At 50.0% G+C, this 24,068-nt stretch overlaps 1 protein-coding gene across 2 annotated transcripts in view; it reads left to right on the forward strand.

Moving 5' to 3' along the window:
- SH3PXD2B (SH3 and PX domains 2B) overlaps positions 1 to 24,068 on the forward strand; it is an 81,317-nt gene that overhangs the window by 34,924 nt on the left and 22,325 nt on the right. For both annotated transcript variants that reach the window (XM_068160155.1, XM_068160166.1), the window contains exons 3-5: positions 3,032 to 3,107; positions 13,547 to 13,623; positions 17,728 to 17,819. In XM_068160155.1, the coding sequence (XP_068016256.1) occupies positions 3,032 to 3,107; positions 13,547 to 13,623; positions 17,728 to 17,819 (245 nt within the window). The remainder of the gene's footprint in view (positions 1 to 3,031; positions 3,108 to 13,546; positions 13,624 to 17,727; positions 17,820 to 24,068) is intronic.

Raw genomic sequence — 24,068 nt, forward strand, 5'->3', positions numbered from 1 at the left:
CCTCAAAACCTGGAGACCTTCCAGCTGGCTTCCTCCAGGTCTCTAATGGCCTCTCTCATGTCTGCAGCTGACCTTCTCCCATCAGTTTTGTGCTTTTTTTGTGATGTAGTGGTATGGAAGAATCATCAGTCAGTGACCCACAGCCTGGATTTCTGCAGATGTAGGCTCTACAATCTTGCTAAGGGAAACTGCCTGCCACAGTTACAGCCAGCACTGGGGTTGTTTTCTTTGGAGTGGGTTTTCCAGCTGTTCTTCAACCACAGGCTTATGCCTAGTAAAACTGATGAACTGGTATTTGCTGCTGCTTTCTCTGGAGCTGCATGATGTGGCAGCCAGACTGGATGGGATCTGTGGAATTGACCCCCTCTGCCTTGCTCCTTCTCCCCCTTCTCCCCTTCCTGTGCGTGCCTGAGGGTGCTTCAGGCACCTCACAACCTTTTTTTCTTCCTCCAGCAAGAGAAGAGAGAGCAGCTTGTGTGAGTGCACAGGCATAACGATACCAGCCCACAGCAGCTTATGGGCTGGCTGAGGTGGTACTGGTGACTCTGGGCTGGAGCAGAGCAGGATGGCTGCAGAAAGGGAGTCCTCAGGCTGCTGCAAGAGGCACTTTGGGTCAAGCAAAAGGAAAGGGAGAACTTCTGGACTGAAGTTCTGGCGGAGTTTGGTGGGATCACATGGTTGGGAGCAGGTCTGGCCAGAGGCACGGCCCAGGCACGTGCCTGTGGGAGAAAACAGCTTGCACCAGTTGTGCCTTGGAGGCTCAGGGTGCTCCCAGGAGCGAGGCATCCTCAGCTCAGAGCTGAGAGGAGAGGAAAGCTTCCAGTGACTCAAGCGTGGCGTTGCTTAACAGCAATCAGATGTGCGGCGTTTGGGACTTGTTTTGCTCTCCCTTCCCCAGTCACAAGTTTTCCTGAGCTATTCCCCGTAGGAAGAGCAGGGCCAGAGGCATTTCTCTGCTGTAGTGCAGCCCGGGTGTTTTACAGGGTAACGGGGATGTGGTGTCTGTCATCCTTCGTTTTCGTGGACTGAGGGCAGAGCCAGGAAGCTGCGGTGCGCTCGGGGAGGAGCGGTGCTGCCCTGGGAGCCTGCAGTGCCTCAGGAAGGTGAGCCCTCTGTCAGCCACGCTTGGGCTTGCTTTGTGGCTGCAGGGAACAGCACTGCCATCCCCTGTCGTTGCCAAGGCTGAAGTTACAAACTCTTTCAAACTTATTTTCAGAAGAGGCTGTAAACACGGTTTGTTTGTACTCGGTGTCGTCCCCTAGTTCTCAGTTGTCTTCTTTTCCTTTTGAAGAGAATACTTGGTAGCTTCTTTTGGGTTTCCTGTTGTCTTTGGGAGTATTAGGAAAGTGTTTTATTCCTTCTCGAAATGTAGGAAAAATACCTCCTGCTTTCTGTCTTCCCTCTCCACCAAACCTCAAGAATTTTATCCCAGTGCATTTGAGATCCAAGAAAAAAAAGAAAAGAAAAGGGGAAAAAAAATGTAGCCTGTGCAGGGGTGTGGGGAGCTCTGATGACAGAAAGAACTTGGCTGTAGCATTAGCATTACAGCACTTTAAACAAGCTTGCACTTAGCAATAGAGGAGTCCTCAAATCATCAAATGGTTTGGATTAGAAGGACTTTTAAAGGTCATCCAGACCTCCATCTCCATGCACTACTCAGGGACATCTTTAACAAGAACAGTTTGCTCAGAGCCTCGTTCAACCTGACCTTGGAGTCTGCAGCCTTTAGATAGGAACCTCCTGTAGAAAGCACGTGGAAAAATAGATGCTAAAGAAGAAGAACCATGAAAAGCAAGGAGCCAGGTGGGACATGTCATCAGGGGGTGTCTGGGCTCCAAAGTTGCAGTGGTGAAGGGTCTCCTGATGTTTCATGGTAGAGCAGCAGACAGGAGGGAGCATGTCTTTTTGTGTCTTGCTACTCAGTGGTGTCCACCCTCCTGCCAGGCTGGGTGAGGGCTGCCTGCTTCTCCAGGGATGGATGGCTCAGACTCATTGGTTGATAGTTTCCTCTTTGTATTAAATACTTAAAATCTTAGTTGGGCCAATGGAGAAGGTCTGCTTAGACTTTGTAGGTGCTCATAGACACTTCCTGGACAGGTTGTCTCCAGGGCTTCCATAAGTGCTTGCTTATTTATGCAGAACGAGATAGCAAGGAGACGGCAAGACCCATTTCACGTACCCGAGGGGCCAGTGAGCTCTGCAAGTGATGTGAGACAGAGCTCAGATCCATGCTTCAGAAAAACACAGGGCAGAATTTGCATCTCCCTCTTCCTTCCACAGGAGGGAATGTCTGAGTGGGTGGTGGATGACTGGGTGTGCTCTTTCTCCTCTTCTGCTATTAAGCACTGCAGCAGCTCCACGGAAGCTTTGTGCACGTGCTGAAGCATCAGTGCAGGCACTCAGCAAGAGCAGGAGCTGGTTATCATCTCTCTCTGCTGACTAGACCTACTCAGTGCTGTTGCATCCATCAGGAAATTATTTGTAATGGTGAAGATCTCATACAGCATTCTTCCCTCAAAGCACAAAGCATTCTCCAAACTTGACATAACTTTATGGCCTTTTGCAGGCAAACATGAGTTAGTGCTGAGAGTCCAAGTCAGCTGTAGTCCAGGAGTTTTGGGAGTGCTGTGCTGTGCTTGAGCTAATAAGCTTAAAATGCAACATGTTTTTGGAGCAGCTTCTGACATCTAGTGACCAATGTCCATCAGGATGAAACTTAATAGTTGCAGAATAGCGAGTTACATAAATCACCCACGCTTAGCAGAGTGATAGTGATGAGCAGCATCAGAGGCAGGAAATGTCTTTGAAATAGTGGATGTGGCACTGAGGTCTTGTGCTTCTGGCGCTGCTTTGGCTGTGCTGCTTCCCTCGGTGCTGTAGGCCACTGCACTCTGGCTTACAGTGCTGAGTAGGATGTTTCAGGATGCTGCTGGTTAGGGGAACAGGCTTCACCTCCTCCTGGAGAGAGTGGCTTTGTGTCATGCAAGTTAGCCAATGACTCGAATCACCTCTCTTGCATTTCCTTTTCTAGATGCAAATGCTGGACAAGTTTCCGATGGAAGGAGGGCAGAAGGACCCCAAGCAAAGGATCATCCCCTTTCTGCCAGGTAGGCAAGCGGGCTCCCACAAGAACCACGATGGGTTTGGCATGGCAGGAACTTTTTCCCAGTCTGTATGGGCATATTTGTGCTTTGCCTCTTATCTACTGAACCAGCTGAGCAATAGCAAGTCCTTGGCCTGCACCGTGTCCATGAATACATCGGTGTCTGGTATCAGTGTTCCCAGCAGGTGTTAAACCCCTCTGTTATTCTCCCTCCAGAGTTCATTAGTGGAGGACTTCAACTAAGGAACCCACTTAGAATCACGGAATCAAGAAGGTTGGAAAAGACCTCAAAGATCATCAAGTCCAACCTGTCACCCAAGACCTCATGACCACTAAACCATGGCACCAAGTGCCACATCCAGTCCCTTTTTGAACACCTCCAGGGACGGTGACTCCACCACCTCCCTGGGCAGCACATTCCAATGGCCAACAGCTCTTTCTGTGAAGGACTTTCTTCTCACCTGAAGCCTAAACTTGCGCAGCTTCTGCCAGGAGCTCCTCCCACAGCAGCTTGCTCGTTTTCAGAAGTGGCCTGGCAAGCACAGCACAGGGCTGAGGACGATGTGGGGCTCCCCAGGAACTGCTCATACACTCTTTTTCTCCGGTCCCATGCAACTCAAAGGGCCATCTGGAGACAAATAACAACTGAGTTCCAAACATTCAGTCAAGCTGATTGACAGCTTTGGCTTCCTCCTGGGGTGTCCAGGACTGGTTGCTCAAAGATAGGATTTCTGTGGCATGATGTGTGCCCTGTCAGCCCAATGTGCAGCTGAGTGCATGCCCAAAGAACAGATGTAATGGTCCATTGCAGACCTTGTGGTGCAGGGGATTGCTTGGAGCTGTCCTTTGGTGCTGCTGCTACAGAAAGTGTGTGTGTGGGGGAAATAACCTTAATATGCCTTGCAAAAATAACCAGCCTGAGGGAGCCCTGGGAGTCTTTCATGCCCCCATGGCTAATGGCTTTGACCACAGAGTTGACTTTCCTCCCACCCCCAAGTAGCTAATGGGCACATTTGGAAATGTCACGGTACCATAATCACTTCCAGTGACTGTCAGGTCTGTTTAGTGCAGCCCTTTGTGCTGTGCTCTGCCTCCTGACTTTTCTAGAGAGATAAAGGCATTTAGTGGGCTTTGCTTTTCTCTGACTGGCATCAAGAAAACCTTTTACATCTCCTTTCTGAGCAGGAGAATCTTGCCTAGGTTTCCTGCAGAGGCAATTCTGGTTCTGGCTTGTCCTTGCATTGTAACACCAGCAAAAGCAAGGCACACCTGACAGTAACACAGCAGAGAAGCCCTTGCTGTACAAGTTCTCCTGCAGGAAAAAAAAGGAGTGAGGAGGAAAAGTGGAAGCCAAAGTGGCAAAGGAGATAACTTGGAAAAATGGGATGTACAGCTTGGCCACGCTGCTCTTGCAGAAAATTCCCACCAAAATGCTGCTGGTTTTGGAAGGGAGTGGTGGGGCTCGGGAAGCCTGGTCGGAGCACTGCTTCTCACACCACGCTCATTAAGGTTTGTTTCTTCTTCTTGGTGCTGAAATAGTTTCCCTTAGCTAAGAAGTGTGTCACTGGGATTTCCTTTGGAGGAAAGAGAGTGTTGAAATTGCTGGAAAATAAAGCCTGGCTCTTGTGTAAGAAAGCAGATTTGGGGAGTTAGGATGACTGTCCTCTGGAGGAGCTTGTGCATTTGTCTGTGTCCTCTGCAGAGACGTTAGTCTGCTCTGGTCTCCTTACCACAGGATTAAACAACACTGTTTTCAGAGTTCACTACATGTTGACTTGGAAAACTGCTTGTCCATGCTTCTCTCACAATTTTTCCTTGACATTTCATATTTGCAGTGGCTTGTGATTGCAAAGAACAGACAGACTACTGATGCCTAAGAGCTGGCACCTGCAGCTTTACCACTTGTGACAGCAAAGGGCAAGGGGTGGGGTGGTGAGCAGATGCTAGCATGGGATGGTGTCCTACCTCCAAGCAGGAGATAGCCACTGGAAAGACTGACAATCTTGACTCTGCCTGTCCTCATGGGGCAGCCTCAGAAATCCTCTTGCTTCAGGGAAGTGGTGTTACTAAGAAATGGGGATTGTGTTGCCTTTGTATTCCTCCTTTTGCTGCACATCACAGAGCAGTCAGGAGCTGGTGGCTTTCTCAGGAGCTATAACCTCTCTAGTGAAATGGCTTGTAAACAGTGTCTGCTTCTGAAAGAGAACTTCACTTGGAGGTAAGAGAAGGCTCTTTTAATAGCTGCTGGCAGTGCTAGAGGATGGTTTCTTTCTAGAGCAGTTCTTTACCTTCCCAGTTTGGCATGGCAATGAGTTTTGTTACTTAGAGCTGAACCCAGACTTTGTCTCTCTGTTCCTGGGGTGCCCCCCTAGGTGAGCTTGAGGCAGCCACCCTGGGTGCCTGCAAGAGGTGGCTCTAGCATGCTTAGCCTTGCTAGGGATTTGGTGATGTGCAGCTTCTGGGAGTGCTGTAGTTTGCTCTCGATCCCATTTTGAGCCACAGCTTTAGCATCTGAATTTCATTACCAGTGGAGATTTGGCTCCAGTGGCTTACTGAAAGTATGCTGCTTTCTGGGAAGCCCGTTGCAGAGTAACATTAGATGCTGTGGCCACTGCAGTTCTCAAAAATGTCTCCTGCAACCCTGTGCCTCCTGCAGCTCTGGCTTTCTTAGCAAACCCCTAAGTGTCCCAAACTCAAGGTCACCACCACCACGACCTGAGAAGGTGCCATTTGGGTTTGTCTGTCAAGCTGGCTTCCTGGAATGGGAAGAGAGTTCCCTGATTAAACCAATGTTACAACATTCAGCCCACAGGAGTTGTGTTTGCTTTGTGTTCCTTTGGTTTGTTAAGGTTTGCTTTGAGGGGGGATTTGATTTCTGGGAAATTTCTGGAGACTTTGGGCCCCTTGAAGTAGGTCTGTGATTGTATCAGAGGAGGCACTTCTAAGTGCAAGTTCTTCAGCCCACTTAGCTCTTCTGAAGTGGAGTCATAAAGCTGGGTCCTCTGAAGCAGAGCAGAGCAATTGCACTTGAGGTTTTGACCCAGGGGTGGTCCTTTCCCTGGTACTGGCACCACATTCATCCCATAGCATGCTGTGGTGAGGTCAGATTTTGCCTGGCAGGACACTGCAGGGCTTCTGCACCATGGCTGAAAAACCTCTACCACCATATAGGGGAATCTGAGGTGGACTCTTGGCTAGTTTTGCTGGCTTTAAGCCACCAGCACAGCCTCCTCAGCTTTATGTGGTGCTGAGGCTGGTCCCTCAAAACAGCTCTGGAGCCCTGGCAGCACCCAGCCCATGCATGGCATTGCCTGTGGTCCCTGGAGCAGAGTCAAGAGCAGCTGGCAAGAGAGGAGAGATCTGTCACTGCCTGGCCTGAGGGACGCCCTTCTGGGCAGCTCTGTCCTTGCCTGCAGGAGTCCACAGTAAGGGTTACACCCATGCTGGCTGGGAGATGATGGTGTGGAGACCCCAGGAAAAAATGAACTAAGAAAACAAATGAGCTCAGTTGGTCCCACTGTGTAAGGGCTGTGCCAGATCTTTCAGGAAACAGCTTTTATAAGGAGAGTGGAGCCTTCCAAACTTTGTGCAGCTCAAGTGGCCTGGAGCAGATCCTGGCCAGTCTGCTTTGCTGGAAACGTGAGCCTCAGCAAGGAGGGGTTGCCCGAAGCTGAGCTAACTTTGGCTGTAAATTTGCTTTTTAGGAAGCTTTAGCTACAGACAATAGCAAACTCCCAAGAAGGGAGGAGGAGGAGAAGGAGAGGTTGGTGTGGTCATTTTAAAACACAGAATTATGGCTCCTTTCTACTCCCCTCCCAGCCTGTTAACCTGCCCAGCATCAGTGCTACCCAAAATATGTTGGGCTTTTCGTCCAGAACAATTGTGAGGCTGCTAACAGCTCCCCACAAGGGCCCAGTTGAAGGAGATGGAGAAGCATTTTCCATTTCCCAGCTAAAGTACCTGACTTCCCTCAGTCTCATCACACCTTCATCAGAGCTGGAGATCAGGCAAGGGTTCTAACTACCATTTTCTGCTCTAGGAGGAAGGGCATGTCTGCTGTAGCACCCTTGGGTGGACAGTCCCATGCTGACTTGCTGCCCATTATCAGTGTGGTTGCCTTTTCTTCTGGGTTTCGGCTCACCCTCATGATGTGCAAACAGTATTACCCCAGGCAGACTGCTGGGATGGAGCAGTAGCTCTGCTTCTGACCCAAAGGTGACCCAAAGCTGTCCTTAAACAAAATACCTTACATCTTTCTCCATTACATGGCACTGTGGGCTGTGGAAGCAACAGCCTTGGGAGCGTTTTGCTGCTACTCCAGCAGATCTCCAGCCATGAGAATGTAAGGGGCTGTCTTGATAGGGATACTCTGTAGGTCAGCTTCACTTCACAGCTGTCTGGGTCTTCATGATTATGCTATAGCCAGGACCATCCCAGAGGCCCTTGGCTGGTTCTCCTCCTCTTTGCTAGGATATGTGCAGGACTTTGCCAGACAGCTGCTAAGTGCAGGGCACCTGGAAACTCTGTCTCCCACACCCACTTCCCCATCCTAGGAATAGCCCACGTAGCTGGCTGCTCCATGGGCTGGGATTCATTGTGTGTACATTTGGAGCTGCCTTTATTTTTTTGCAGTGAGTTTGGAACCCGTGCCAGGGAAAATCTGGATGTGATTTGAAAGGTGCAGAGCAGTGAATTCTTTCCGAGGCAGTGGGGTGGGGGGAGTCCTTGAGGGTAAAGCACGAGGCACAGCTGGTTTTTCACTCTAGAAATACCTGGCTTGGTTTGCAGCCTGGATCAGCAGGGTGATGTGTTTTGGTTCTCTGCCCCTCCAGCTTGCTGGAGATCCAGTTAACAGCCTTTGGCTCAAGAGGAGCCTCAACCGTTTCACTAGCAGAAATCCCTCAGCCTTGATTTTTTTCAGGAGCTTGCTCCCCAGTATAACTTAGCTCTGCCTAGAGAATTCCCACAAGAAGGAATAATTTGCAGAACCCTCTTTCCCCATGTGTTTCTTTGGAGAGATAAACCACTGCTGCCTGCCTGCTCTATTTCATGCTGCTGGAGACCCAAATTCCTTATCAGCTCTTTCCCCAAGCTCTCCTCTAATACTTTTCAGTCCTTGGTTGATGGCTGAGGCAGGAAGGGCCATGCTGCACTGGTGGGGATGGCACTGTTTGGGATGGCACTGTTTACAGGAAAATGCTCCCTGGGTGAGGCACAGTGTAGGATAGGTGGGACAAGAGCTGCTGTGGGACAGTGCTGGCTGGCCTGAGGTTCACAGGAACATGCTGGGTGGGTTTGTTGCCTAATCATCATGTTGGATGGACTCCTGCTGATCTGTGTAGGGCCTCTGGCCATGGTGGATGGAAGTAAGTAGCAGTGATGGAGAGAGAGGAGTGGTGGAAGAAGGAAGGCATGCATTGTTGGGACATAGAGCTTTGGAACTGCAGGACTTCACATCCCAGGAGATTGTGAGCTCTGTCCTCTGACTGGTAGTTTCCAAACAGCATCAAGGTGCTCTGCTGGTTTTTTTTCCAAGTTTATTGCAGCAGGGTGAAGATCACCAGCTGCCTGCCATCAGTCCCGAGCTCATGGCTCAGTGAAAGAGAGTAAAGAGAAGGACTAGAATAACTTGAACAACTTGAGCACCAGAGCTGAGCAGGTGGTGCCAGGTGGGTCAAAAAGAGAGTGAAGGAAGGAGCTGGACAGGGGAAGTGAAAAGCAGATATGAGTGCCCACAGCTCTCCATCCAGTCTGCTTGCTGAGTCTCCCCATGTCTGCCTTGCCAATGCCCAGCTGGGGAGACAGAATGCTTGCTGTCTACTCAGAAATCTTTCAGATATGGTCAGATGTTGGCAACAGAATAGAATAGAATAGAATAGAATAGAGCAGGGTGGAAGAGACCTTTGAGATCATCGAGTCCAACCTATCATCCAACACCATCTAATCAACTAAACCATGGCACCAAGTGCCACATCCAGTCTCTTCCTAAACACCTCCAGTGATGGTGACTCCACCACCTCCCTGGGCAGCCCATTCCAATGGCCAATCACTCTCTCTATGAAGAATGTCTTCCTAACATCCAGCCTAAACCTCACCTGGCACAGCTTGAGACTGTGTCCTCTTGTTCTGGTGCTGGTTGCCTGGGAGAAGAAACCAACCCCCACCTGGCTATAACCCCCCTTCAGGTAGCTGTAGAGAGCAATAAGGTCTCCCCTGAGCCTCCTCTTCTCCAGGCTAAACCTTTGTGGCAGGTTGAGATCTTTCTGTTAGGTTTCCCCCATTCACAGTCCCCATCTGAGGACCAGATGGTGGTCCCAGTGCTGAAATGCATGTACTGGTGTTTGCTTGGCTGTAAAAACAAACCAAGGTCAACAAGGAGATAAAAGGAGTAAATGAATGCTGGAGTTGGCTAAGGGAGCTGGAGGTATGGATTTTTCTGCTTTGCTGCTCTTGAGGCTTTTACCTCCCTGCTTGTGCCCTACCCTTTTCCCTGAGTGTTTGTGGGGACAGGGGTGGCTGGGTTGTATATTCTACAGGAGAAAGAACACTTTCTAAGGAGCAACTTTTTCCTTGTGGGTATTACTGGGTTTTCAAGATCCAGAAAAACAAGGCAGCATATCCTGGAGCCTGGGTGTTCCTTGCACAGGAAGAGGTGCCAGGTCAGCCATTCTGTAGTAGTGCCTTATCTCTCTCTTCCTTTTCCAAAACCAACTTCCTTGACACATTCCCAGGTGATAAATGTCCAGTCTACTGATAGCTTTGTTTGTGTCTATGAAGGACAGTGTATTTACTGCCTGCAGTCTGCAGTGCCTTTCTTGTGTGAGCAGGGAGAGAGATTCCTTGCTCTGATTGCTCATGCATAGCATTGTCCTGCATGTACATAAGCAAATCTAATAATTTCTGAGTGCTTGAGTTGTGGCAAAAGTGAGAACCTGGTGAAGTGAAGCCTGAAGCAGCACTGACCTTACTAGCTGGTGGAAAACCCCACTGATCAGCAGGATGTGCAAAATCGCATTCCTTTGTATAGCTTGGTATTCCTCGTGCTGGCATTGAGGCTGAGGGCAGGAGCACTGCTCTGAGACTGTTGGGAGTAAAGTTAGTCCTGCCTGAGGATGTTCTTTAAGAAGAAGTAGAGCTGGTAGTTGTTTTTCTTGCATTGGACGAAATTTTGCTGAGTTTGCAGGCATCCAAGAGTCAAGGAGCCAAACTGTATCAAGGCTGTCCTTGCTCTTGCTCAAGACACTGTGAAGTCAGCTGAGATTGCTCCCTTTGCTGTCACTCTTCATCTCTCATGCTGCAGATTTACTGAGTGAAGAGTTCAGCCATCTGGGAAATTTCCCTGTGGAAAACCAAACCCCAGAGACCTTCCCCTCTTTTCTGCTGGCATCTCTCTGTGCAGACATTTCTCCTCACTGTTCTGCATGGCTTGCCTTTGCCTGGAGCTAGGTTACACTGTGCCAAAGCTGGGCCAGTGATCAAGCCCTTCTCTGCACACTATGTATGAGAGGTTGCTCATTGGAAGGGGCCAGGATGGCAATTGTCTAGCACAGTTGTTAGACTTCACTTCTATTTTTCCTTGGCCATCTCTCCATTTCGTCACCATCCATTTCCTTTTAGGATCTAGAGGAGCTAATCTTTGCTCTTCTCCTTCCTGTTAGCATAAAGGAACATCTGCTTTGGGCAGGAGGAAGAGAGTCCACCTGGTCAGTTAGCAGGACAGTAACCTGGTACCAGGCTGAGAGTCATTACAGGCTCCTGCAGGCAGCCAGAAAAAATGGGAAGCAGAGAGACAGGAACGAAGTGTGGGTGAGGGGCACCACCACCTTTGCTGTGTCCCCTGGAGCTGCAGCAGTGAGGGGTGCAGATCTGAGATGAACAATGCCATTTGTTTCTCTTGCATTATGTGGTCTTTGGCCATGTGAAAAGCGCCAGCAGACAGCACTGTGACTGCCACTTTGCAGAGATGGTCTAAGGAAAAGGCATCCAGAAAAGCCTTGCGTCTCAATGACCCAGCAAGTTGCCCTCTTTCCCTTCCTGGAGGGAAGTGGTTTCCTGCACTCTCTTGATTTTCAGCCCAAGGATCTGTATCTGGCAGCACTGAAGGGGCTGCAACTGCGTTAATTAGGCATTTTGATTAAAACCCAGCTTATTTTTTGGTGAGAAAATAAACCTCCTTGTTGAAGAGTACTAGATCTAGAGCAAATCAAGCAGGGAGCTGGATGGCCTGCTGGTTCATCTGCTCTCTGGCTGGGCTGATTTAAGATCCCTTCAGTTGCTTTGATGTATTTATTCCCCCAAACTATATTCTTTCTATTATTATTATTATTCACTAGCATCTGTTTGCTGGAGGCTTCAATGTTCCCTCCCCCCGAGCTGATCATTTCAGGCATTTCTAACATACCCACCCATCAGCGATTTCATTTTGGCAGGCAGGAACCCAAACCAGCTATTCCTTACTATTGCCAGCAAAACTCTTGTGATCTGTTCATCTCCTTTTAAAAATCATCATTCCCCTAGAAGCCTCTCCAGTGCAGACACCATGAGGAGGGGAAAAACTGTTGATAATTTGTTTGTCTGATGGAAAATAATTGCTACAGGCAGCGCAAGGAACTCCGACCTGATTGTTGCTCTCAGTCATTCCAGACAATTTCTGTGTTCCCAGACTACTCACCCTCAAAATCTAAAAGACAGATTGAATAGAGGGGGGTTGGATTTTTTTTTCACTGTATCACAAAGCCAGACTTGGCTCTGGCAGCCTGTGAGAAGGAATGCATTTCAGAGCAGACCATTTCCCACCATGAATGTCTCAGCCACTTGCTGTCAGCAGGATATAAATGAGAAGCAGTCCTTCTGGTATGAGCTGGTCTGACCCTCTGCATTTGACTGGGGGGGCAAGTATAGAACTAGTACTGAGTATAGTTGCTGTGTGCTCCCAGTCTGGTTTTGAAGGCATTCTGCATTAACTGAGCCAGCAGGAGGTTTGGCTCCTCCATTAAGTTCTGATTCATACCCTTCACAAGCTGAAGTTGGGTTGTCTTAGATCATCTCTGCTTAAAACATGCATTGGCAGGCTGCACAAGTCATGCATGTTCCAGATCCTGGAGAAGTCATGGGGAAGTGGGGGAGTGCCCCAAGCCTGGTCTTAAAATTGTGTAAGTGTGTGGCTATTTCACCATGCCCTGTTCTTGAGCAGCTTGGTGCCATCCAGCCCCTGGTTCCAGCAGTGCTGCAGCTCCTGCAGAGGCTTCCTTTAGAGGCTGAAGCTAGCTGTGAAGCTAGTGAAGGGTTGTGTGACTCCAGAGTGCTTTTCCCTGTTCTCTTGTTGCTTGCAGAGGTGTGTTGGTATTTGGTTGTGAGGGGAGTTTGGCTCCTGGGTCACTCCATGGTGACCTCTTTGATAAGCGAAGGGACTGCATGGACAGACACTTCAGGTTATCTTCCTAGGTTTGTTGTGGGGATTGGAAACCCAAGTGGAAACAAAAGGAGATGAGATCTCTGTGCACTATGGAGATGTGAGCAGGAAATGGAGGAAACTTCATTACCCCACCCCCAAAGCATGATACTCCATTTGGAATTCCATAAACCATGACTTCATTGCAAAGCACTGCCAATTCCTGGTGCTTTGGGAAGTGCAGGTCTGAAATCCTACCACAGTCCAGTCCCTACCATTCCTTTTGATCACTGAGTCTCTGTGTGGATCTCTCACTGTCTGCTAATGGCTTTTGTCTAGTTAAAGGCCAGAGAAGCTGTTCTCTGTGAAAGCAGCTTGAAGCATTTAGGACTCATTAGACTTCAAAGGAAAGAGGCCTGTACCACAAGGCAGAGGGAAGGAAATGGAGTGGCAAGAGGATCCCATTAATGGAGAACAAAAATAAACCCCAGACAGGAAGGAAAATCCTATAGGTCTGACTCAGAGCTGCAGTCCTGACACTGTGGCCTCAGGGACCAGTTCAACACAGGAGCTCCACAGAGAGAAGCCCTCTGGCTTGGCTTCTGCTCAGAGTAGACCCAGATGCACTGAGGAGGGCTGGAGCCTGCAGGAAGGGTCCCACCTGCAGCAGCAATCACAGGGGTGTCTGCCTCTCTTGGCAAGCACTGGTGTTTGCCACTGGACTTGTACACCTGGGACTTGCATGCCGGCAGGCTGTAAGGTACCAGGCATGTGCTTTGATAGGAGCCACTCCTCCATCATCACCACATTGGTGAGAGAAGATGGGGATGCAATTTACTGGTAATTGTTTCCTCTTCTGTCTCCTTGCACGTGCTTACCATTTGAAATGGACTTTATGCTGTTCTAATAAGGCAGGCAAGGTGCTTCTCCCTAGGTACAGTGGTCTTGGTGAGAACTGAATGCACAGGGAAGAGGTCCTGACAGAGTGGTTCAAGAGGCAGTGTTCCTGGGCGTTTTGCTGACCTACTCTTCTCCCTCTCTCTCCTGTTCAGGGAAGATCCTCTTCCGCCGGAGTCACATCCGTGACGTCGCAGTCAAGCGCCTGATACCTATTGATGAATACTGCAAGGTAAGGGGAGCTGTCAACCACAGATGAGCCTGACTCATAGCATACAATGCTGTGGCAGTGCTGGGAAGATAGCATTGTGGGCTATCTCCCACTATCAAACCCTTTCTGTGATGAAAACCCAGCCACTGATTTGCTTTTCACTCCCTCACTCCTCCTGAGGGCTTTGAGGGCTGAGATGCAGGTGGCCCAGCTCCACATCATCTTCTGTCCTCCTGCTATGCTTTCCCTTTCTATTCTCTTTTCTCAAGCTACAAACCAGAACCAGCTTTCCAAGCAGGCTGGAAAGGACCTGACTGCCTGTCTGTGTCCTGTCTGGTAGGCAATTTGGAGTGAAATGGTTGTGTGCAGGACTGGGCTTGAAGGACTTGGTTCCTCAGGGAGTGTCGTAGAGGGACAGCCTCAAACGGTCACAGTGAGCTTTTCCATTCCCAGACCTGCTGCGTTGTATAAAGGCAGAACTTTCTGGGTGGCTTGGTCCCAGACTGGGACATAAACTCCTGTTACTGACTAGCAAACCAGTTACTTGCACAGGGGTAAGAGATGCTGTGTACATGAAGAAAATTACTGGAAGCCAACAGAGATCATTACATCATAGCGCCAAACCACAGTTGATTCTCTGTGTCCTTTGCTTGTGTGAGGCTGAGAGAATTTGCCCCATAGTCCTGAAGAATGTCATACTGTACTGAAGTATGAGGCAGATGTTGGTGTCAGGCATTGTTTTTTTCTGGGAAAAGCAAAGTGCTTAAGTCCACCCAAAGCTATTTTCACAGAAATAAAGCACAGTACATTTCGTTATGTTGAAGTGCACTTGTACTTGCAGCAGCCATGAGATAGTCTGGAGGCAGGTCAACTACTTCCAAAATCCTGTCTGAATGCCGTTGGAAACCTATCCAAAGACTGCAAAGCCCATGGGAGAGGACATGGAAATGGTGAAAGGTCCATCACATTCCTTGGGTGTGGGGAATGTAGCAGTGACTGTGGCCTGAGACTTTGCGTAGTGGTGGAGACTGGACTTTGGGACTCGGACAGACTTATGGAAGGGATGTCATTGGAATAACAAGTACAAGGATAAAGGTGAATTAATAAATATGCCTAGACAGCTCTGCAGATGGGCTATAGGTGATAACCACTGTGGGCCAAGACAGCAGACAAGAGCAGAGTGACGGAGAGGCAGAGCAAGGCATACTTGGACCTATATGCTTCCAAGCTGACGGTGCAAGTAACTGCTCCAGCCAGGAGAAGCTCCTTGCCTTCTGAGTCACTGAAATGTGCCAGCTAGGTCCAGACACATACAGCCATAGATTTAATTTTTGGGAAGAAAAGAGTCCCTAAGTGATAAGATGCTGCATCCATCTCTTTCAGAATGATGCCATTAATGGAATAAAATATAATGAACCCATTTGACTTAACAACTGGAACGTAATGGCTGATGTTATATGACCCACTTAGCTGCTCTCTCCTCCTCCTCTTAATGCATTGCCAAGTAATAACATGCACACTGTGCCTGGCCTGCCAGTTGCTGCTGCTTAACTGTAAAGCTGCTGAGCTGAGGGTGGGTGTGGGACCAAAGGCTGCAGAGATACGGAGTGAGCAAGGAGTCAGCAGGAGCAGAGAGATGTCCCTCCTGGGCATGTCATGCTGCAAGATTGTGGCCGTGGGGTCTTAGCACATCCTTACTGCTGTGTTTATTGTTAGAGGTGGGCATTGCTTGGAGGTTGATGGTGCAGAACACAAATGCAAAATGTCTCCTCCAGCTCAGACCTTCAGAGTGAGAGTAGAGGGTTAGGTGACCCTGTTGTGAACATGTTACCATGGAAAACCATGGAAGGAAGCCTTTGCCTTCTTGTCATCTCCCGCAAGAGAAGTGCGGGAGAGCCCTAGAGGAAAGATTGGTGAGATTTGGGGTGGAAGTAAGCAACAGAAGCAAGGGAAGGAACCACTGCTTTTATGAAGCAGTGCCTTTGCTGAAGGGCTCTGTTCCAGGTCCTGCTGTACTGAAAAATGTGGCAATTAAGGTGAGGTGCAAGAAAAGCAGCCGAAGAGTCAGAGCAACTGGTAAGAGCAACTAGTCCCCAAATGAGACTTCAAACAGCCTTAGGAATGAAACAGAGGGGGAGCAGAGGCCTGAAATTTTGTCCTATTTCTCCAGTTTCTTCTCTTTGTGTTCTGTATCTCTTGGCCTTTTCCCCTGGTGTGGGAACTGCTGTCCTCCTGTCTAAGGGATTTTGAGAAGCTGTTAGAGGGTTGATGAAGGAGTTCCAAGAGTTACAATGCTGTGATGCTCTACCCCAGTGACACTGGGTGGACCTCTAGCAGCAGCATTTTTAGAGAATAATCCTCTCTTACTCCCTGAAAAAATGGCTTTCAGTGCTATAAGATTCCTCTGTCTTTGGCAGATGACCTTTGTCTTCAGGCTTGCAGGCAGTGAGGTGAATGAGGTGATTTGCTGTGGCTGTGTGCTCCCAGCCCTCCCCAGTTCACTCCTTTGGGTGACAGAGGCAGAGGTAGGATAGACTATGTGGGACAGTGGCTATTTGTGCTACTGGTTTTGATTTGGTGGCCATAGCTGCTATAGACCATACCCAGACAGACTTCAGAGCATCATGCTTGACTTGGCTACTGCTGTGCCAGCTGAGTCAGCTCTCTAGGTGGGCTTCCATTAAGACTTCCTGAGAAATGAGCTGTTGCTCTTGCCTTTTGTCCTCCTGGCACAGGGATTCTGTCATCATCCCCTGCTATTGGAGGACGTAGAGTCTCCTCCAGGCCACAAAATTAGAGTGATTTTGGCAGCAGGGAAATCACGTAGATCATGGGATTCTTGGAATTGGGGAATGATACCCACATGGGAATGGCATCCATGCAAAACCTGGCTTTTGAATAGTCCTTCTCTGGACCCAAAAGCAAGGAGTGAGTAGCTTCCTCTCCCGTCTCTCACATGCTCTTGATTGCTGCTGGCCTGTCATTAGTGGTCTGACTGCTCTGCTGGCAGTGAATGACTGCGTGCTGAATGGCTGGAAGGGCTTTTGGGGGCCACCAATTGGGTCAGTGTGGAGCCACATCTGATCTGTGTGGTAACCCTAGGGCTTTGCAGATGTGGCTTTGTCTCTGGTGGAAAAACAAATGGAGGTTTGGTTTGCCCACACTGCTGTCACGAGACTGCTGTGACAGCAAATGGAGGGAAGAAAGGAATTACACAGAAAACTGATCAAACATCTGCTCTGGGTTAGGCTGCAGCACTGCTCCCTGATTTCATATTGTCCCTTCCTCATTTGCATGTCTTTTTGACTTTTTGCAGTTGCCATCACCCATGGCCCTGTTCCCTCCCATGAGCAGAGAGCAGGGCAGGGCTCTCTGCCAGGCAGTTGCCTGACTTCCTTGCCCAGCCCCTGCTGCAGCCCATGTTGGAAAGCATCTACAAGAGCTCTGACCAAAGGCAAATACTGCTGGCCCAGACTCTGCCCCCAGCTGCCACAGACATGTACACTCTCACCCTGCAAGTCCCACCCTTGAAGCCTGTCTTTTTGCAAGGAGCTTCCTTGAAGGGAAAGGAGAAAGGCAGAGGCAGCTTCTAGCTCCTGCTGTTGGACAGTGCACGTAGGAGCCTTCCAGCCCTTGCCCTGATGATCTCGTGTCCATGGTTTTTCCTCCAGCTACTGATGTCCCTGTCTCTTCCCAAGCTGCTGTTGCCCAGTGGAGCATTGTTGGGATGTGCTGCTCAGGGCTGTAAATCCACAGCCTTTCCCAGGGACCATGGTTCCACGGCTGCAGCACAGCTGGGAAACTGAGCCCTGCTATGCCTGAGAGGCTGGATGCTGGGATGGAGATCCCTGTTGCTCTCAGCAATGCTTACTCTCCTTTAGTCCTCAGTTGCAGCTGGAGTGGTATGGTGGGTGTAAGTGGGGGCTCTCTGGGTCTTGCTCCACTCTGGTGTGTGTTTGCTATAGCTCTTCTCTGCCTGGCTCTGCACCCCTGTGTGCCAGGGACTGTCTGGGTGCCAGTCTTAGCTCTGTGACCCAGTTCCCTGTGCTCTGAAGGTCTGTCCTCACTCAAATCCTTGCAGAGTCTTGATGCTTCCCATCACTGGTGTCTCTGTTTCATCCACAGGCCCTGATCCAACTGCCTCCCTACATCTCCCAGTGTGAGGAGGTTCTCCAGTTCTTTGAGACACGACCTGATGACTTGATGCCCCCCAAAGAGTAAGTTGGTTGGGTGACTGTCTCTGCTGAGGTGGCAGTGGAACATAAACTGCCTTGGACTTGCTGGTATCTGTAACAGTTGACATTCATCAGCTGTTCACTCAGTGAGTGAGTCACTGATCTGAGATTTGGAGGCTTTCATGGAGAGGAATCCAGGGCTGTGCAGCTCAAAGTGGACACCTCTGCCCAGTCAGCCAACTCCTGGTGTGGCCTTCTCCAGTGCAGAAGTGGAAACACCACTCTGGGACTCCATGGAGTGTTGAGCGTCTCCTAAACCACTTCCTACTTGCCAGTGCTGGTTTCAGAGATGTGGTCAGTCTGAAAACCTCATTCACATAGCCACTAATGACCTCTGCCTCATTCAGAAGGCACTTTCCCATAGCCATGTCTGTGAGCCTCATCCATAACAGCGCTCCGGAGTCTTTCCATGCAAAACAAGGAATGTTTGCAAGGAATCTTGTGTGCCTTACACAACTCTGGTTGTGAGTCTTGTGACTATGAGCTGCTTTGGCCAGGAGCCACCCATCTCCTACTAATCACAAGCAGCATAAATCTGAGCAGCTGCCTCCAGCTCATGCTATGCTGCTCTCCCTTTTTATGCTGCATGTGACATGATGTGCAACTCTACTGAAGGTTGAGCAATGGAGGCAGCTTGATTAATTGTGAGAGGCAAAGCAGTAAATTGATTTGACTTCATTCTGGACTGAAAGGGTGTGGAGGTAGACAAAGGGATTTTGTTTTTCTCCTCTAAGCAGCGGTGCTGAGCCTCTCAGGTCTCCAGCTAAGTATTGTGTTGGAGTGGACTACATCTCCCTGGCTTTTCAATTTTTCTCATTCCTTTTAATAATTCTCCCTTCCCCCCGCCCCCAGCCCTGCTTTCCTCCTTTGGCTCTGGTTTCTATACACTTGACCTATCATCATTCCTCCCAAAGCTCTCAGTCACTTGATGAGATTGGTCTGAGGGCCTCACAGCCCATTAACTAATTGCTTGCTGTCGGCTGGTGCACTCATCTGGCCTGCCCAGCTATTGCTCACCACTTAACCTGCCACCCCATCAGTCATCCCTCAGCAAGGGCAGCAGCTCAGCAGCAGGCAGGAGACCTAAGGAAAAGATGAACCTGCAAGGACATTGCTGGGGGAAGGGGGTTATTGTGAGAGTTAACAGCTCCTGGGGCTGTTTTGGGCTGTAGGAGGCTGCCTGTGCATAAGTCCTTGAGCCCTGCATGAGAGGGCGGTGAGCTGATTTCCAAAAGGAGCTGACTGTTGAGCCTGCCTCTGCCTGACTGTTGAACTGGGACGTATGTGGTGGACTGAAGGGCAACTCCAGTCTTGCACCCAGTTTCCTCACCTTCATTTTTTCTTGCAGAGTGAGCCAGAAAGCAGGCAGGTGAGCACTGTGGTCAGAACAAGGAGCACGTTCAGATGTGAGATTTTTGGGTGCTGAGCGTCAGCCCCAGAGCGCTGCGGCTCTGCACTCTGCTTTGTCTGAAGCTGTGGCTCCTGGCCATCCAGCCAAGCAGCCGTCAGTGCCCTGTCCCTCTTAGTCACTCTGTTTGGGTCCAAGAGAAGAGCAGAGGGCATCAACTTAAAATCCAATCCCATGCATGTGGTTGTGTTGTGAGGTCCATCCTCAGGAGCATGCTGCAGTGTCCTCCAGGACTGCTGAGCATCATCTGGGTACAAAATTGGCCTCACTGCAACATTGCCATGTGTTTATGACTGGCCATTGCTGTGGTGGATGGGCAAGGAGGTAATGCACCAGGGAATCTGCTGGTGGTTGTGCTCCTCCCCACGGCCTGCTCCAATCTGTGATGGAGAGGCGAGCTCGCAGCACGCAGAAGGACTTAGCGGGTGACTCTTGTCCATTTGCCTCCAGCAGCAAAACACTACAGCATCTCAAGGACATCTCTGCTGTGTTTCCTAGCCCAGCCTGAATGCCAGGGGGTGTCTATTAGCTACAAAGCAAAATGTTAATTAATAAAAGTCCTTGACTCTCTCCTCTGGAGAGATTGGTGGGAGCCCTTTGCCGAGCCCCAAGTGCTGGCGCGCCGCCAGCGTACCAATAACGAGATGAGAGCTGTGATAGACGGCTGGGCTGGATCAGACGTGATGGCGGGTCTGGGGTTTGGCCGGATGTCATCATTCATCCAGCAGATAAATACTTTCCTTGGGAGTTTGAGAGGGAGCCAGGACATGAACAGAGTGGGGGGGTGGGGGGTGGGTAGAGAAAAAAAAGGCAACTTTTAATGCTGGGTGGCTGAAAGGCAGGAATGAGGGAGGGAAAGAAGACTGGGCAACGTGCTCAGTGCCAAGCCAAGCAGCCTCTCTTGCAGCACGGTGGCTGGGAGCCTCTCTGCTCTCCGTCCCTTGCCTCAGCTTCTCTGGCAGACAGCTCACAGCATGCCCATGGGAGTGGCAACTGGTGGCAGTGCCATCCAATGTGCCTTTGAGTGCCGTTGGATCCACCCTCTGCTCGCTCTTGTCTGGGGTGCAACACCCCTGGAAGTCAAACCTCTTTCAGGAGCCACAGCTGACTGTGGTGTCTGAACCTCTGCTCTGACTGCAAAGGGTGAATTTACTATCTGGCAGTGTTTGGGACTGGAAAGAGGAGGTTGGACAGCCCAGGTATTTATCTCTGGACCCCTGTGGTGTCTGCTTTCCCCAGCTCTGGAGCTCTTCCTGGGCCGAGCCAGCGTTCTCCTCCTGCTTTCCTGCAGTGCAGCTCCCTTCGGTATCCTTTTGCCCATGTTGGGAACAAAACCAGATTGCTGCTGGCTAACAGCCCCGCAAATGGAGTTCTTCAGCCCTTTTCTTTCCTGCTTTACAAGCCCTAGCCCTGCTGCTGCCAGTGCAAAGGCAGATTGAATGGACAGGGACTGAGTGGAGAGGGAAGGAGTCAAATGCTGACTTTCAATGCCCTTTTTCTCCCATCATTTCCATTTGAGCAGTAGACCAGAGCCAAAAGCAGAGCTGAGACAGGAATCTCCAACAATTAAGAGATACAAGAGGGAAGTGAAGCCCTTACTCCATCCCCTCTGCACACATCTGCCAACTTTTCAGTCTCCTCCTGCCTGGAGGGACAACTACAAACAGGGGAGCAAACTGAGGTTTTGGTGTTTCCACTGGCAGTTACAATCAGTGGCTTTTGTGACGTGGATCCCAGTCCAGCAAGCCCTGGACTTGGATAACTCAACTGCTTCTGCCTTGGAGAGCTTCCCAGTGGTGGGTCGGAGTGGGACTGTAATCCAGAGGGATTGGTTACATTTGGGAAGAGGTGACTCCATAGAGTAGCTGAAGGGAATGTAAGGAGAGGAGAAATGGTTATGGAAAGAGAAATCCTCTGGTAAGACAGGAGTCTGTGGGGATGTGGGATTTTTCTCCCTGGTGTGATCTCCCCGGATGAAAGCTCTACAAAGCCATAGCTTCAAAGAAGAAAACCCATCGAATTCCTGCTCCCTGCTTATCTCAGCAGGTCTGACCAACAGCAGGATACTTGGCTGTTGAGGTGGGAAGCTGCTCTGTGTAGCTCCCTTGCCTCTCATATATCCTTTTTCAATTTGAAGCTGGTTTTAGCTGCAGCAGAGAGTTTCTGGAATAAGCCTGGGGAAGTCTGAGTGGCTGGGCACAAAGCCACTGCTGAGTCAAGGCATTCAGCTGCTAACTCTCCTCACCAGCTGAATTTTGGCTCTGCAACATGCAGAAGCTCAGGTTAACTCCATAGTGAAGCAGGGATCCTCAGTGGTTACTTAATAATTGTGCCCAGGGTAGGAGTGGAGCATGCTGGGGATGGATCCATCATTGTGCTGCTTCCCAGAGGCTGTGGAGCTGCTGTCCTCTCTGGGGAGAGCCCTGGCTGTGGGAAGTCTCTTCTTCCTTCTAAAAGCATCTTCCATTGCTTTTGTTTTGGTAGCCTATGAAGTACAAGACACATAAAGCTGTTGTCTTGACCTTTTACTGTATGAACCCTGTGCTTCGCTTCTGCCTGCTGGGAAGCTTGAGCAGTGCCAGGGTCCCTCTGTGATGGCCTGGAGCCCACCTGATATTTGCCACCACATGGCAGAAGCTCTCAGCAAAAGTTTACTACAGTTTCCATAACCCCACTCCTCCCCTTCTTCTCCCACTGGACAATGGCTCCTCTTCTCCTTGCTCCTCAAACCTGGCCTGCCAGAGCTCTCTCTTACCCTGGGACACCAGCAAAATATCCCTGTCACTTTGGCGGCTGCATGCAGGCAGCATTGCAGCTCCCCAGGGCAAACACACCCAGGACATAACCCACTCACAGCAGGGTTGCTGATGGCAGACAAAGCCTGGAACAGCTTTTAGAATTTTTCTTCCTTCCTTTATATGTGAGGCCACCCTCTGAGCTCCCATCCCCTGCTTGCCTTCCTGATACTTCTCCCTAGCAGCCCTTGGCTAAAGGGTGAGCATTTGGGGTATTCCAAAAGCACTTCAGCTCTGCTCCTGTGGATGTTTGCTGGGGTACAAGACCCAGTGCAGAGGAAGTAACCCTGGTGTGTGCCAGGGCAAGAGTTTCTGGAAGAAGGAGGACAAGCAGGACCTGAGCCCCAAGCTGAATCCTACTGCCGGTGGATCAGCAAAGGGCTGTTACTGCTGGGGGCTGTCTGTGCCGTCCAGGCTGGAAGGTGTGTGATAATGAGCTGGGACCTGAGCAAATGAGGAGCTCCTGTGCTGCTAGCAGCACTGTGCCTGCAGCCACTCCAGCAGCCCCTCATTATTCTATTAATACTGAAGCCCTGCTTAGGTGGGGGTGGCACTGACAGGCACAGTAATGGATTGCTTCCTGCATGCAGACTGACAGGGACTCCAGCCAGGCACCAGCCTCAATAAATCACAGAAAGGGGAAATGGGCTAAAATGAGACAGGGTCCTGGCATGACCTGACTGTGCCAGCTTGTCTCCCAGGGGCCTGACTGAAAGGTCCTGCTTAGGGCCAAGGTGCTGGCAGCCATCAGTGAGTAAAAGTTTTGTGTTTGGTCCAAAGCACCAGGAGAGGATCCTGATCAGAAGCATGTTTCCATCCTTGCAACAGGGAGTAAATCTGATGCTTCCATAATTGGGAGGTGCAAACTTGTAGCCAGTGTCTTTTCTCTTTCTGCTTCCCCATAGTTATTTGTGTGCTTACCTTTCCTTGTAGTTGAGCTGTGCCAGGAGCAGGTTTTTCACCCTTTTGTGGTGATTGGAGGGTAAAAGGGGCATGAACTCCTGGACAGGGAGTTAATAGAAAAAGGGGAGACTCAGGTCCCTGCACCAAGATGGAGTGGCTGCCCCCTCTAGGAAACCATTCCAGGAGCTTTTGCTGGTAAACCAGAGATCCCTGAGCTGATGGATGTTGGTTTGGATAAGGATGCTTACTGGCTTTTGAGCTGTGTCCTGCTTCCCAGACAAATTACAGCTTGTAATAATGAGTAGTTTGTTTTGCAGTTCTGCTGATGCCTGTGTGCAGATTCACCAGGAGCTTAGGCTACATCTCAACTCCAAAATAGGGCTCTCCTTCACTCTCTGCTGAGAACTGTCTTCCCTAGATGACAGTGAACAGAAGTATCAGAGGGATTGCATTCACTCTGCAGAAATGCTCTTTGTGCCAGTGCAAGCTCCTTGCATGGACAGAGTCCTTGATTTTCTGTGCTCACAGGGCAGCTTTGAGCTCAGAGGTCCAGCTTGGCCGGCTCTCCAGTGGTTAAACACAGGGGTGGCACTGCCACTGCAGCCTGGGGAACAGGGACTGCATTCAGTGCTTGGTGGAGCATTTGCTAAACATCACTCTTCCAAACAAGAGCCCTGCTGTACCCCATTTCTCAGCCTCTCTTGCCTGCATCAATTTTGCTAACTTCTCCAAGCTTGCTGAATAGTTACAGAATGAGCTGCCTCCTGACAGCTATTTTGATGATGTAAGTGTACTACAGAAGGATTTCAAAGGAGCTAGATGTTCTTCTGTGGGAGATGTCTTGGAATGGTGATCTCAGATCAGTCTCACCTTGTTTGCAGACCCCGGCTTCTGAATGGTTGGTTTTGCAGCAGCTGAAGTTGCCTCCTTTTTGTTGGCATTCCACTACCCCTCTCCTGCTCCCAGAGCTCACTGGGGCTGTGGGGCGTAAAGGGTAATGCTGAGCTCCCTGAGCCATGTGTTGGGGCATCTTCCACCCATGAGTACACTGCAAGGTGGGCTATTCTGAGTGGCAGCCTCAGAGCTACCTCCTCTGCAGCACACAGCAGCCTAGCCTAGCCTGCG

This window comes from Melanerpes formicivorus, unplaced genomic scaffold (genome assembly GCF_026170545.1).
Source record: "Melanerpes formicivorus ecotype bairdi unplaced genomic scaffold, bMelFor1.0.p_v2 SCAF_2, whole genome shotgun sequence".
Lineage (NCBI taxonomy): Eukaryota > Metazoa > Chordata > Aves > Piciformes > Picidae > Melanerpes > Melanerpes formicivorus.